The sequence below is a fragment of the Hippopotamus amphibius genome, chromosome 6 (assembly GCF_030028045.1).
Source record: "Hippopotamus amphibius kiboko isolate mHipAmp2 chromosome 6, mHipAmp2.hap2, whole genome shotgun sequence".
In the NCBI taxonomy this organism is placed as follows: Eukaryota; Metazoa; Chordata; class Mammalia; order Artiodactyla; family Hippopotamidae; genus Hippopotamus; species Hippopotamus amphibius.
The window spans coordinates 159,323,326-159,337,198 of NC_080191.1; the positions used below are offsets into that span (position 1 = coordinate 159,323,326).

A 13,873-nucleotide genomic window follows, 5' to 3' on the forward strand; every position below is an offset into this window, starting at 1 on the left:
GGGCTAGGGGAGACGCATGCGCGTTCCTCTCTCCTCAGCTCCTCCCTCCCTCCGGTCCCTAGTCCTTCGCGTTTCGCGTGCTGGATCTTTTTGTCCTCTACTGGGTGCCGTGTCAGTTTCCGTGCGGAAGTGGTGGCCGTGAGAGGAGAAGATGGCGGCCACTGCGGGGGTGCCGCCTGGTGTGGTGGCCGGTCGGGTCAACAAGCGCAGCGGGAGCGGGCCGGGAGGCGGCGGCGGCGGCGGCGGCGGTGGTGGGGCAGCCAGAGGGACGGAGGAGGAACCGCCGCCGCCCCTACAAGCAGTTCTGGTGGCCGACAGCTTCAACCGCCGCTTCTTCCCCATCTGCAAGGACCAGCCTCGGGTGAGCGCCGTGCGCGAGAGCTGCCAGAGGGCCCGGAGGTGGCGGGGCTCGAGCAAGTTATCCTTTTGGCTGCCTGGTGAGGCGGGCTGTGGAAGGACTTGTGTCCACTCTCTTTCCGAGAAATCGGGTTCATCTGGTTAGGAGGAAGGCGGAGAGACCTCCTAAAACCCTGAGGACTGCCTGACCAAGTGAGTGGCTGGCAGTTTGGGCGCTGGTAGTGCTGTCCACCTCAGGTTTGGGAGGCCTGCAGGGGCTAACATAGAAGCAGTGCTTGTGAGAAGCCTTCACACGGGGATTTAGTGCCTCAAGAGGAGGCTGCTCCGCCTTTATGCAGAGGAAAAAGAAATCCTGAGGTGAAAGGGACTGTCACCTCCTTTTGCTTCCAAAAGGGAGGTCATGTGCCTAAAAAAAGAGCAGACGGGTCTGATCCCATAGTAACAGCTGTTTTGGATCTCGTGCAGTGCTTTTTTCTTTCCAGGTTTTAGTGACAGCCCGTTGCCGTCTGTCAGAAGGAGAACAGAACGGGTTCAGTGGCAGGTTGCCAGCATCCCCTGTATTGTCTAGACACTGGGGAACTGGACTGAGCTAGTGCTAGGGATTGCTGGGTCACTCAGCAGTCCCCAGTTCAAAGAAAAGGACTTGCATTCGGTTCTGGAAAAACCCTCTTTGACTTTCCACTGCCCCAGAATAGTCTAATGGCCGTTTATTTTGGACAGCTGATTGGGACGGCTAGCCCCTGACTCTTAGAAAGGGATGGAGGAAGGAAATTTTACAGCGAAAAAGGCCTTAGTGGTGCTTAAGTTTCTGGAGATATGATTGATTTCTCGTATTATCCTTTGTCAGGGGTAGTCTCCTATTCTATACCAACTCTGTGTCTGATGCTAAGCAAGTAGATTCCATGCTTACTATACCCAAGTTGCAACACATTAGACTCTTAGACTCTGATGTTTAGAGCGTACTATGAACATCAAAGGCAGGAATCTGATTACTTTTAAATACGAAAGATAAAGTAAAAGTTGTGTTTGAAATACTGATAGAAAAGAGAAAATTGTGGTTGAAGTAGGGGAAAGAATGGTACTCAGAGGACCCTCATGGATACAAGGCTTCAGACTTTTTTTCATCTCCTACCCTCCAGGTCCTCTTGCCCCTGGCCAATGTGGCGCTAATTGACTACACTCTGGAATTTCTGACTGCCACAGGTGTACAGGAAACCTTTGTCTTTTGTTGCTGGAAGGCTGCTCAAATCAAGGAACATTTACTGTAAGGCTCTGCAACTTTTCTTTCCATGTTTCACGATTTTTTCCCAGTTTTCTTAGGATGGATGTAACTAAATAGGAAGAAATTATGAGGGAGAAAAATATGTCTATTTGGATTCCATCAAAGGTCTAAGGGCATTCTTTTCACTTAGGAGGTGAGCAGCTGAAGCTGTGACAAAGATTAAAGAACAGCATTTGGATTTTTTCTGAATTTCACTTATAAAGTTTGGTCCCAGTGGGTTTTGCTTTTTGTTTGGTGGCTCCAATATGCAAGTTACAAGAGTAACATCTTTGTTTTTCCACTTAGCTTCTAAATATTGAGCTCGTCTTCATCTTTGTATTCTCAGTGCCTAGCTTAGTATCAAGCATATGGTAAACACTTAACAAATGTTTAGTGAAATCTTTTTGAAAAAGAGTGAATCTCAGGATTAGCATAGTCTCCATCAGACAGCTTCTAAATTTGGTATGAGCTTAGAAAGAGAAAAGTGGTATGAAATGTGTTCCCAGGATACTTTGTATAAACTGAGTCTCAGCAGGATTTTTGGTTCAAATCCATGTTTGGGTACAGGGGTCAGGGTATGGAGAGGAAATAGCCATGTTTCTCTAACCCATAAAACAAGACTGGTGACAGACTATGCTTAAACCATTAATTATAGTTCATAAACCTCTTTGAAATCGAGGTCGCTGGCAGGAACACCAAAAAAGCCATAACAAAGGATTGTGAAGTTGAATGGGGGGAAAAATAGGGAAGCTCTGCGTGATCTCTATACTTGGTTTATTCATTCCCCTCACCTCCCTTCCTTTAGGAAATCCAAGTGGTGCCGTCCTACATCCCTCAATGTGGTCCGAATAATTACATCAGAGCTATATAGATCACTGGGGGATGTTCTCCGTGATGTTGATGCTAAGGCCTTGGTGCGCTCTGACTTCCTTCTGGTATATGGGGATGTCGTCTCAAACATCAATATTACCAGAGCCCTGGAAGAACACAGGTCAGAATGGGAAACGGTAGAGATGGGGTTTGAGACCAGCAGAGTCCTAAGACAGCTCTTTTGCAGCTCTCTCCCTCCTATCCATTATAGGTTAAGGCGGAAACTAGAAAAAAATGTATCTGTGATGACGATGATCTTCAAGGAGTCATCCCCCAGCCACCCAACTCGTTGCCTTGAGGACAATGTGGTAGTGGCTGTGGATAGTGCCACAAACCGGGTGCTCCATTTCCAGAAGACACAAGGCCTCCGACGTTTTTCTTTCCCTCTGGTGTGTGGGTATCTGGGGTCCTTGTGGTGGGAAAGTGACAGGCTTCAGCAGGAGAGAAGAGTTAAAGTCCTTGTAATTTCTCCCCACAGAGCTTGTTCCATGGCAGTGGAGATGGAGTGGAGATTCGCTATGACTTACTTGACTGTCATATCAGCATCTGCTCTCCTCAGGTGAGCTCCTCAGGGCCAAGGCTGCACATCTGAAGAGTATATTTCAAAGGCCAGAGTATATTTCTTCTACTTTTTTCTCTTATCTGTTCTATGGCAAATAGGTGCTGCCGTCTTAACTCCAATATCTCACTGGCAGACTTTTGGGGGATTCTGCCCCATGTCCTACTGTCATAGTGTCTGAATTTGGGGGGGGGGGGGGCGCGGCTTATTTTTTGCTTCCAGAGAATAGTACTTGGCCCCCTCTGACTTTCCCACACAGGTGGCTCAACTCTTTACAGACAACTTCGACTACCAAACTCGAGATGACTTTGTGCGAGGCCTGTTAGTAAATGAGGAGGTAAGAAAAGGCTCCCAGTGCCACTTCAGAAAAGGGCTATGATTTTATCTCACGCTGGTGACTTCTGGTCCCCCTTTTTGTCCTCTCTCTCTCCATTTCCTTTTTTTTTTTTTTAATAAATTTATTTATGTATTTATGGCTGTGTTGGGTCTTCGTTGCTGTGCATAGGCTTTTTCTAGTTGCAGCAGGCGGGGGCTACTCTTCATTGTGGTGTGCAGGCTTTTTTTTTTTTTTCCATTGTGGTGGCTTCTCTTGTGGTGGAGCACGCACTCTGGGCGCTCCTCTTCAGTAATTGTGGCATGAGGGCTCAGTAGTTGTGGCTTGCGGGCTCTGGAGCGCAGGCTCAGTAGTTGTGGTGCATGGGCTTAGCTGCTCTGTGGCATGTGGGATCCTCCTGGACCAGGGCGCAAACCTGTGTCCCCTGCATTGGCAGGTGGATTCTTAACCACTGCGCCACCAGGGAAGTCCCTCCGTTTGTTTTTTTATTCTACCCATTTTTAGGGCATAATAGACCCTACTGACACACAAAAGCAAAAGATTCCTTTTTTGTTTAGGGCACATCCCCAATACCATCTGACCACAGTGACATGCTGAAAGCCTCTCAAGATCTCTAGATTAATTGCTAAAAACGTGAGCATCCACCATTACACATAATGTGAAAGTTTGTTTTCCCTTGGGCAGGTTAGGGGGGTTCTTGGTCCCCTTTTATATTTTATTGAACCTTAGGAGGAAGGAAAAGAGCTAGACAGGAGAGGGAAGCAGTACACAGAGGAAAATCTCAGGCCACTTGGCCATGACATTGAGAAGCAATAGGGAACTTAGGAGTTTAGAAAAGAGTCATACCTGGGGATGCTCATTCTCTCTTGCTTGCTTAGGTGACCTCTCTTTTTTTCTCCTCACTCAGATCTTAGGAAACCAGATCCACATGCATGTGACAACTAAGGAATATGGTGCCCGGGTCTCTAGCCTACACATGTATGCTGCTGTCTGCGCTGATGTCATCCGCCGATGGGTCTACCCTCTCACCCCAGAGGCAAACTTCACTGACAGCACAACCCAAAGCTGCACTCACTCCCGGCACAACATCTACCGAGGGCCTGAGGTCAGCCTGGGCCATGGCAGCATCCTGGAGGAAAATGTGCTCCTGGGCTCTGGCACTGTCATTGGCAGCAATTGCTCCATCACCAATAGTGTCATCGGCCCCGGCTGTCACATTGGTGAGTACAGGTGGGGAGGTCAAGCTGACCATCCTAGGAGCAGGAACCTGGAGGAACCCAATTTCTGCAGAAAAAGATACAGAGAATAAGGAAGTAGAGAATAAGGACCTAGAGTGACTGCCTTAATAAAGGAGGGAATAGGTATGTAAGAATAGTGATACTTTAATTTGTGGCCTGTGAGCCCATTATTGGGTGACTCTTCACATTTCAGGGTACCCTATATTCACATTCAGGACCAACTGGATAATTAATGTGCAATAGTAGCATCTGTTTAGTGCATTGCGGTTTACAGAGGGCTTCTGCATACATTATTTCATTTAATCCTCACAAAAACCTTGTGAGGTAGGTATTATTTATAGATAAGCAAAAAGGCTGAAAGAGGTTGTCTCACCCAAGGTCATGGCTAATAAGAGTCAGTGCTGGGACTTGAATCTGAGTGTTCTGATTATAAGTTCAGTGTTCTTTTTACTCTTAGTAACTCACTTTGGTTATAAGAAAGTGATGCTTCTAATGGAACCACCCCTTTAAAAGAACAACAATAAGATTCTAATTCTAAAATGTACAAGAAGAGGGCTTCCTAGGTGGCGCAGTGGTTAAGAATCCGCCTGCCAATGCAGAGGTCACGGGTTCGATCCCAGCTCCAGGAAGATCCCACATGCTGCAGAGCAACTAAGCCCGTGTGCCCAAAAAAAAAATAAAAATAAAAAAAATAAATAAATAAATAAAATGTACAAGAAGAGGTGGAATAATTTGGTTCTACTTTTAGACATGGATTGTGTTCTAATAAGTTTCTTGAGTTCAGGGAGTCCCCAGAAATCTTAAAGTTTCTCAGGTTCTAAAGTCCGGTATATAGTCTGTAGTAGTTGTAAACCTGGTGGACAGTAGTCAGGCTGAGCAAGGTTCTAGTCTCCAGCCTGAGCTTGGGGAGGGAGAGGATATTTCTGGTGAATTGGGAATGGAGTAGTAGAGCTGGGTGGGAGTTTTGCTGATGTCAGTCAACCCATTCTCCACAAATGGCCCTGGTCTGGAATTGGAGCCCTGGGTGACCAGGAATCCTTCCTTTCCTGAGCCAGGTGATAATGTGGTGCTGGACCAGGCCTTCCTATGGCAGGGCGTCCAAGTGGCTGCTGGAGCACAGATCCATCAGTCTCTGCTCTGTGACAATGCTGAGGTCAAGGAGAAGGTTATCTTGAAGCCACACTGTGTCCTCACTTCCCAGGTAAGACTTGCTCCACACTGCACATAGGCCCCAAGCTGAGTGGTGGTTATGCTAAGCCAGAAAGGGGCCTTATGTCCACCTAGTCCAGCCTGAATTGAGAGTCCCAATCCAGTGGTTTAATTTGCCTTCTATTTGGCTTAGTAAAAAAAGAAAAAAGTCACTCTCATTTTCAGGATGTACTTTTTTCCACCACACTTTTTGGTCTGTACCACCCACTTCTTTTTCTCTCCTCCAGGTGGTAGTAGGCCCAGATATCATGCTGCCTGAGGGCTCGGTGATCTCTTTGCACCCTCCAGATGCAGAGGACGATGAAGATGATGGTCAGTTCAGTGACGATTCTGGGGCTGACCAAGAAAAGGAGAAAGTGAAGCTGAAAGGTGTGAGGCTCAGCAGGTGTGGGGCATCTGTGTGTCTTTCTGCCCCATAGAAAAACCAGTGTTTCCTCCTGAGGGGTTGGCGCGTCTACTGGACCTTTGCTAAAGATCAGTGCCTTTTCCAGGTTACAATCCAGCAGAAGTTGGAGTTGCAGGCCAGGGCTACCTCTGGAAAACTGCAGACATGAACATGGAAGAAGAGGAGGAACTACGGCAGGATCTGTGGGGTAAGCTAGGCCTTATTCCTGCCACGCACTTTCTAAATCAGATTACTTTGAGGGACGTTGAACACTTCAGAATCAAACTACTTTATTCATGCAGACAGCGCAGATATGTTGCTCTCTGTCAATGGCTCTTTCGTTATTTTTCTTTCTTCTTACCCTTTATGGATTCTCAGGACTCAGAATCAACATGGAAGAAGAGAGTGAAACTGAGAGTGAGCGAAGTATGGATTCTGAAGAGCTAGACAGCCGGGCAGGCTCCCCACAGATGGATGACATCAAAGGTAAGTGGCCAGGGTAGCAGTGTCTGGGACAGAAGAGGAAAATCTCCCCTTTGGTTGGGCATAAAGTCGGGACTGGATGACTTAAAGCATCCTGGAGTGATATTGGCCCATGAACTTATTCTTGCTTTGGTTTTAGTGTTCCAGAATGAAGTCCTGGGAACACTACAGCGGGGCAAGGAAGAGAACATTTCTTGTGACAATCTAGTCCTAGAGATCAACTCTCTCAAGTAAGAGGAGCCCTTCCCTATTCTCATCTCCTCAGGGTAATCCCAGGCAGGTGGAGGTTCTCTCCTGTTTCTTCCCCAAATAGGAACCTATTCCCTCAACATCCCAACTGGACAAGGCCAGTAGCATTTGGAGCAAGGAGAACGTTATGTTCTAGCCTCAGCATAGACTTCCTCCTTCCAAAACCCTCTCTTTCCCTGCTGTTCCATCTGACTTCCTCTCCTCCAGTGTCCTGCCAAAGTCATAGTTCTACAGTATGCTGAAAGGGCCAATGAAGGCCTTGGTGTCACCCCAGTCTCCCCGCAGGTACGCCTACAACATAAGCCTGAAGGAGGTGATGCAGGTACTGAGTCACGTGGTCCTGGAGTTCCCTCTGCAACAAATGGATTCCCAACTCGACCCAAACCGCTACTGTGCTCTGCTGATTCCCGTAAGCAAAGATTGGGACTGGGTACAGAGGGTTGGGTAGAGACGGGTATACATCCTTGCTGGGCTTGACTTGAAATCAGGAATAGAAGGTCTTGTGAGATATGTTACTTGTGGTTCCTTTCTCCTTGCCTGTGGACACAGGCTGTGTTCTAGAGCAGGTTTGGCTGGTCCAGGGGAGTCAGTACTGAATGGTCTTCGAGATTCCAGTATTCAGATGGTGCTGGATCCCAGAGATATACCCAGAATAGATGTGGACTGTCATACTCTCTGACTGAAAATGATTTGATCCAGAATGAGGTGAACCTTTAGTCTGGGGACAGGTATTATGAGGCAGCCTGCAGCATCTGACTCCCTTCACCTTCCCTAGGAAATTTCTTTTTCCCCAGTCCTGACTGCCAGCAACTCCCAAGTCCTCTGACATAATTCCACAGGGCCTGTATCATCTCCCTCTTGTCTTTTTTTCTAATTTTTTTTTTTAAATTTTTGGCCATGCCATGTGACTTGCGGGATCTCAGTTGCCCAGCCAGTGATTGAACCTGGGCCAGAGCAGCGAAAGCGCCAAATCCTAACCACTGGACCACCAGGGAACTCCCTTTCTTGTCTTGAAAGACCCATGTTATCAATATTGACTTTCTTTGCTGTCCAGGTATAGATGCGTGCTCAGGAATACTTTGCAGCTTCTCCTTTCTTCCACAGCTGCTCAAGGCCTGGAGCCCTGTTTTTAGGAACTACATAAAGCGTGCAGCTGATCATTTGGAAGCATTGGCAGCCATTGAGGACTTCTTCCTGGAGCATGAAGCTCTTAGTACGTCCATGGCCAAGGTGAATTCCACCTCAAGCCCGATAGTCCTGCATTTACTTTGAAACAGGCTTTGATGATGTCCATGGAGACGCAAAATAGACTGACATGAATCCACGTGGAGTTTTATTAACAGCTTCATCCACCCCTAGTGTTGTGCTTATTGCTGGGCTGGTACAGCTTGGAACCAGGCTAGTAAGGCAACCATTAGGAGGTTGCCCTGGGAATGTGCAAAGCACTACCCAGCAATAGTTCCAGAAGTCAGACCTATCCCAGTATCAGAGTAAACAGCTCCCTCTTTTGGAAGGAGGCTGCTCAGTGTGTAGAAGGAGGCTGAGGGCCTGGTAGAGAGGCACTAGATCTTGCCTCCTCTTCCTTTGCTATCCATTATATCTTGCTGAACCCTGCAAGGCCCCTGAGATCTCCTCTGCTGGCCTTCTGCAGGTGCTGATGGCTTTCTACCAGCTGGAGATCCTGGCTGAGGAAACAATCCTCAGCTGGTTCAGTCAAAGCGACATAACTGACAAGGGCCGGCAGTTGCGCAAGAACCAGCAGGTGAGTCAGGCTGCCCTCCTCTCATCGCAGTGGTTGTCTGGTTCCCTGGTTCCTGGCCTTAGACTCCAGGTGGTTGGTCCCTGGGACTCTGGTTGTTAGAGCTGTCTGTCCACTAAGGAGAACAGGAGGATTATGTGCCCCTCCCTCAGTAGCTCTCCACTCTGCTTCCTTACAGCTGCAGAGGTTTATCCAGTGGCTCAAAGAGGCAGAAGAAGAGTCATCTGAAGATGACTGAGGTCGCACTACCTGCTCCTGTGGCTGTGATTGATTGCGCTCCTGGTTTCTGGGCCAGGGCAAGTGAGAGGCTAGTTACAGAAGGATGAGCGAGCATCGTCTGAGCTGAGACTTAAAGGAGCAGAGGCTGGAACTACAGTATTCTTCCCACCGCCTGCAACCATATGCCTCCCATCCTGACTGGGGAGTCGGGATGAGGGAAGTTGGGCTGGGTAACAGCTCTGCCTAAGGAGGAGCTAGGCAGGCCCTGCAGTTAGAGGAAGGCCAGAGGAACAGCTTTGTGCTCTGGTTTCCCCTCAGGGAACGGCAGAGAGCAGTTTGCCCTCTCTGTTGCTTGTATTTGTTAATATTAAAAAACAGAGGGGTATATTTGGTTTCTCTGCAGCTCTGACTAATCAGCCATTGAAGGAGGTAACCAAAGAGTTCTCAACCTCTGGTGTGGGTAGCCTTTCCTTAACACCTGGTAGAGAAGGGGAAGAGGGGTGTTATGGCCACTAGGTGGTACTGTGGTGCCTCGCCAGTTGACCATTGCCATGGTCATGGTAGTAGAGGGCCTAGATTCTTTTCCAGCCTTTTTGGACCAATTTGTGGTCCTGGAGTGGCGTCCCTGAACCTACTTCTGTAGAGTCTTAATCTGAAAACTTTCCTTTTAGAGGGGTGATGATGCCAAGCATATGTGAAGTCCATTGACCACCTGCCAGTCCGTCACATGCTTTGTCCAGTTGATCCAGTACTACTGTCAGGGAAGCTGGGCTACTCTTCATCTTAAAGATAAGGGAATTTGCTCAAGGTCTCATGACTCTTGGAGGGTAAAGCTAAGGACTTGAGCCTCATAATCCAGAATTCTTTTTCCTTCAGTATGTTCAGTGTCTCGGTGAAGGGAAATTGCCCCCAGAGGCAAATACAGTCCTAAGTCAGCAATGGCTATCCTAGGAACAGAGGAAGAACCTGTGAAATGGGCTGTCCTCTAATATTGAGAGAGTATCTACTGCATGACGGGCATTTTGCTAAATATTTTTCATGCATTATTTTAGTTAACCTTCGCATCAACCCTATGAAGTAGGTCTTATTCCCATTTTCAGATGAGGAGCCTGGAATTCATAGAAATCCCATAACTGGCAATTGATGGAGCAAGGATTTGTTATTGGACTCTAGAGCTGGAGTTTGTCATGTTCCTATATTGTCTCCTTTAACCACAACCATGAGACATGCCCTTCTATCTTATATTTTTGAGCTCTTTGTTGCTTTCCTATAAACCTTACTCTGTTAACACTTAAACTGTGGCAGACATCTCTGGTAACGAGTGGCCCTCCTGGATATCACAGGTAAAATGGTTGCCTTTCTTCATTTCAGTTGAGTGGAAAGGAGTACGCTGAGGAAGGGGATACTGGATTGTACTCAGTATTTCTAAAGAGAGAAAAACAGGCTGGCCAGGGTTTGGCTTAATTTACTACTTTTCTTACTCAGTAAGTCTCAGTTTCTCCTTTGTCAAATACAGGACCTAGTGACTAGAGAGCATATGAAGGTTATGGCATGGACCTAATAGGGGCCGTTAAATATAAATAACTGTAGTGTACCTCTGATTTTTACCTAATAGGTGGCAGAGATCAGAAGTGGCCCTATAGAACTTTTAGGAGGAAGATATTCTTTCTAGTTGGGGTGATTAGGGAAGGCTTACAGGATTGTGACACCTGAGTGGCCTGCAAAATAGAAAGTGTGGAAGGGAACATTATGAGCGAAGCAAAGGGTTTCCATTTAAATATGTCAGGTTAAACGCATGGGCTTTGGGGACTTCCCTGGTGGTCCAGTGGTTAAGGCTTTGCGATTCCACTGCAGGGGCACAGTTCAATACCTGGTCAGGGAACTAAGATCCCATATGCCCGGTGCCACCAAAAACAAAAACATGAGCTTTTTACTCCTTCCAAAACCGCTTTCGAATACCAACAAAGGAATTCTTCAAAAAGGCACGTGACTCAATGGTAAGGAAAACAGAAGGTGACAACGATGAATGAGAGAAATCAACATTTTGGGGGAAAAAAATAAATGGGAGGGTGAAAGGTGATCTAGCAGAGCAGAATGAGATGGCTCTACCTCTGAGGTGGTTATTAAGAAACAAACCACTGTGCCTTTCTGAACCCAGAAAAGGCTCAGTAGAGGGTAGTAAGGATTGGGGCTGAGAACTGGGGGTGGAATGGAGGGGAATCAGACAAAGATCTGCATGAGAGAAATCTTCCCCAGGTCCCCACTTTATCCAGTTCAACCAAGTGGTTGCCCCTACTTCTTCTGTGTAAGAAATGGGAGATTTAGTCTGGAGAAATGGTGAGGAGGAAATTTTCAAAGAAATACTTAATGAAGGTTTCCTAAACCCAAAGATCATGAGTTTCTAGACTGACAAGAGCCCTTAAGTGCCCAGCCTAACGAACAAAATAATGAAATTTAAGAACCTCAGGGAAAATGTAAACCTTCAGAACTTCTGGATTCAGTGGGAGACGTGGTGGGGATGGGAGTGAGGGGCTAGATTGAAAATGAGGGATTAAGTGAAAATACATGATTCGTAGAGCTCCGAATGTCAGCATACACAAGTTTATATCCCTAGGCCAAAACTAACTGAACAATTGCAGACAAAAGGCCTACAAATACATTTTTGTTTCAAAAAAAGTCATTTTTCCCCCACTCATCACCCTACAGTGAAGCATGTTAGTTAATAAGCCTTGTGTACATGGACAGAACTTCCAATCATCTTTTTAGTATCTCTTAAAAAACTTTAGGAGGGAAAAGGTTATAATTCTTAAAACTCAGGGAAGATGTGTTTATGAATAAAGTGCTATGAAAAGGAAGAAATGGAGAACAAAAAGCTCTAGAAATTAAAAATAAGTAAATGAACTTTTTTTTTCCTACCGAGAATTGGAGGACCACAGAACCAAATAGGGAGATTATATGTCCATCTTTATATACTTAATGAATTTTTAATTGGGAATATTTTACCTATACAATTGAGTAGGAGAAAGTTTGGAAATAATGTTAAGAAAATCTTACAAAAAGGCGAAATCATTTGAAAATAAAATTTGAAATGGATGGATGATAAAGGAGAAAAAGATAAAAGCAATCCAGAAGGTCCAACATCTCACAGGAGTTGCAGAAAGAACAGGAAAAATGGCAGTGATGTTAAATAATTCAAGAAAATGTTGAATTTCTAGCTAGGTAGGGCTCACCCAATACCTAGCACAGGGAATGGGCACAAAGGCATATCACCGAGAAATCTGAGAACCCCCAGGGATAAAGAGAACTTCCTCAAGACTTCCAAAGAGTTAAAAACAAGTCCTGTACAAAGGCTTAGGAAAAATAAAGAGATCAAACTGCTCACTTAATAGCAACACTGGAAGCTAGGAGACGATGGAGTGATGCTTTCAGAATTCTGAAGGAAAATTACTTTCAACCCAGAATCATACTTTCATGTTTTCAAGTTTCTCCCCAAATTAAAAACACTTTTTGAAACAACCTTTTATTGAAGTATAGTTGACTTACAATACTGTGTTAGTTTCAGGTGTACAGTAAAGTGATTCAGTTTTGTATCAGTTTGTATATATTCTTTTTCAGATTCTTTTCCGTTCTAGTTCACCCCCCACCACCACCCCAGATTTTTATTTCCAAGGGGAACTACTAAAGGATGTGCTTTACTAAACGAAGGAGTAAAGTATCCAGGAAATTGGGATCCAGTACAGAGGAGGGGTAAAGGGAGTTATGAGAATGATACAGTTAAGTCCCAGGATGACAGCCGTTCACAGGCTGAGAAAACCAGCAGTGCAGACCAGAGCAGTGGACTGCAAGTCTCCAGGAAAAAAAGTGGATTATCTGATACATTTGACTGAATGAGTAAAATATGAATTCAGAAACTATTAGATTATGTGGAAAGATTTAATGATAGGTACAATATTAAAAAAAAACTACACTGGGGTGGGGGTGGGAAGGGAAATGAGGACTGCTGTTAAACGTTTTCTTAAAATTTGTCTATGCACACATATTACTTTGGTAATTTAAAGTAGAGGGAAAGGTATGAAATGAAAATATACAAGGTGTATGCAGGGGCTGGCAAGTAGGTTGAGTTGCTTAAGTCAAAACTTTAGTCAGGATATAATGAAAAAGTCTGTGAAGGTAAGTAGAGATTAGATTATGGAGAGCTTTGAATGTCATGCTAAGTATATTTGGAAGGCATTGTGGAATGTGGAGAGATTTCTGAGCTGAAGAGGTGTCTGAAAGAGGTCCTTAGTCTTGAAATGCTAATTTGGCAACAGTATACAAAATGGAGAGGGAGGAGTCCACACTTGTTACTTTGGCCTAAAAGGACCTATGGGGTCTGGTCCCAGTCTGCCTTTATAGCCTCATCGACCACTATCACAGTAGTCACAATGGCCTTTTTTTGTTCTTCAAATTTGGCAAGTTTATTCTTGCCTTGGGCCTCTACACTTGGCAGTGCCCTCTGCCTAAAATGTTCTTTCCCCCAGACCAGACCTTCTTATAGCTGCTCCCTCATTAGTTCTAGGTCCTAATTCAAATGGAAGAGGCTTTCTCTGACCACCCATCTTACTCTTCCCCTGTTACCATCACGTCACTGCGTTTTATCTTTTTTCATAGCATCTGTCACTCTGAAGTTATTTACAAGCCTGTATGCCTCCTTCCAAATGGATGAAGAGCCTGAGAACAACTTTAGCTGTCTTGTTTCGCTATATCTCTTGCAGTATGCCTTGCACATAATAGGCGCTCACTATTTATTAAACGAGTTAAAAGCTTAGGGGTGAGGAGATCTATTAGGAACCCATTATACCTAGTTCTGATTTGAGCCTTCATTCATGTCCCAGTCATGCAGGCATATTCATTCTTGTACTCATTCTGCACTCAACCCATTTATTAAACCACTACTTTATACCTAGGTAC

General features: G+C 45.5%; 1 protein-coding gene across 1 annotated transcript; it reads left to right on the forward strand.

Annotated features, from left to right (window-relative positions):
- The first annotated feature begins 121 nt into the window (after window positions 1–121).
- EIF2B5 (eukaryotic translation initiation factor 2B subunit epsilon) lies at window positions 122–9,726 on the forward strand. The gene is made up of 16 exons (XM_057739582.1): window positions 122–361; window positions 1,497–1,621; window positions 2,424–2,609; window positions 2,700–2,877; window positions 2,967–3,047; window positions 3,307–3,384; window positions 4,289–4,601; window positions 5,675–5,820; window positions 6,056–6,197; window positions 6,320–6,421; window positions 6,592–6,699; window positions 6,836–6,926; window positions 7,231–7,354; window positions 8,050–8,175; window positions 8,597–8,707; window positions 8,883–9,726. The coding sequence occupies exons 1-16, from the start codon at window positions 152–154 to the stop codon at window positions 8,940–8,942; spliced, it is 2,181 nt and encodes a 726-aa protein (XP_057595565.1). The 5' UTR covers window positions 122–151; the 3' UTR covers window positions 8,943–9,726.
- The last annotated feature ends 4,147 nt before the right edge of the window (window positions 9,727–13,873 follow it).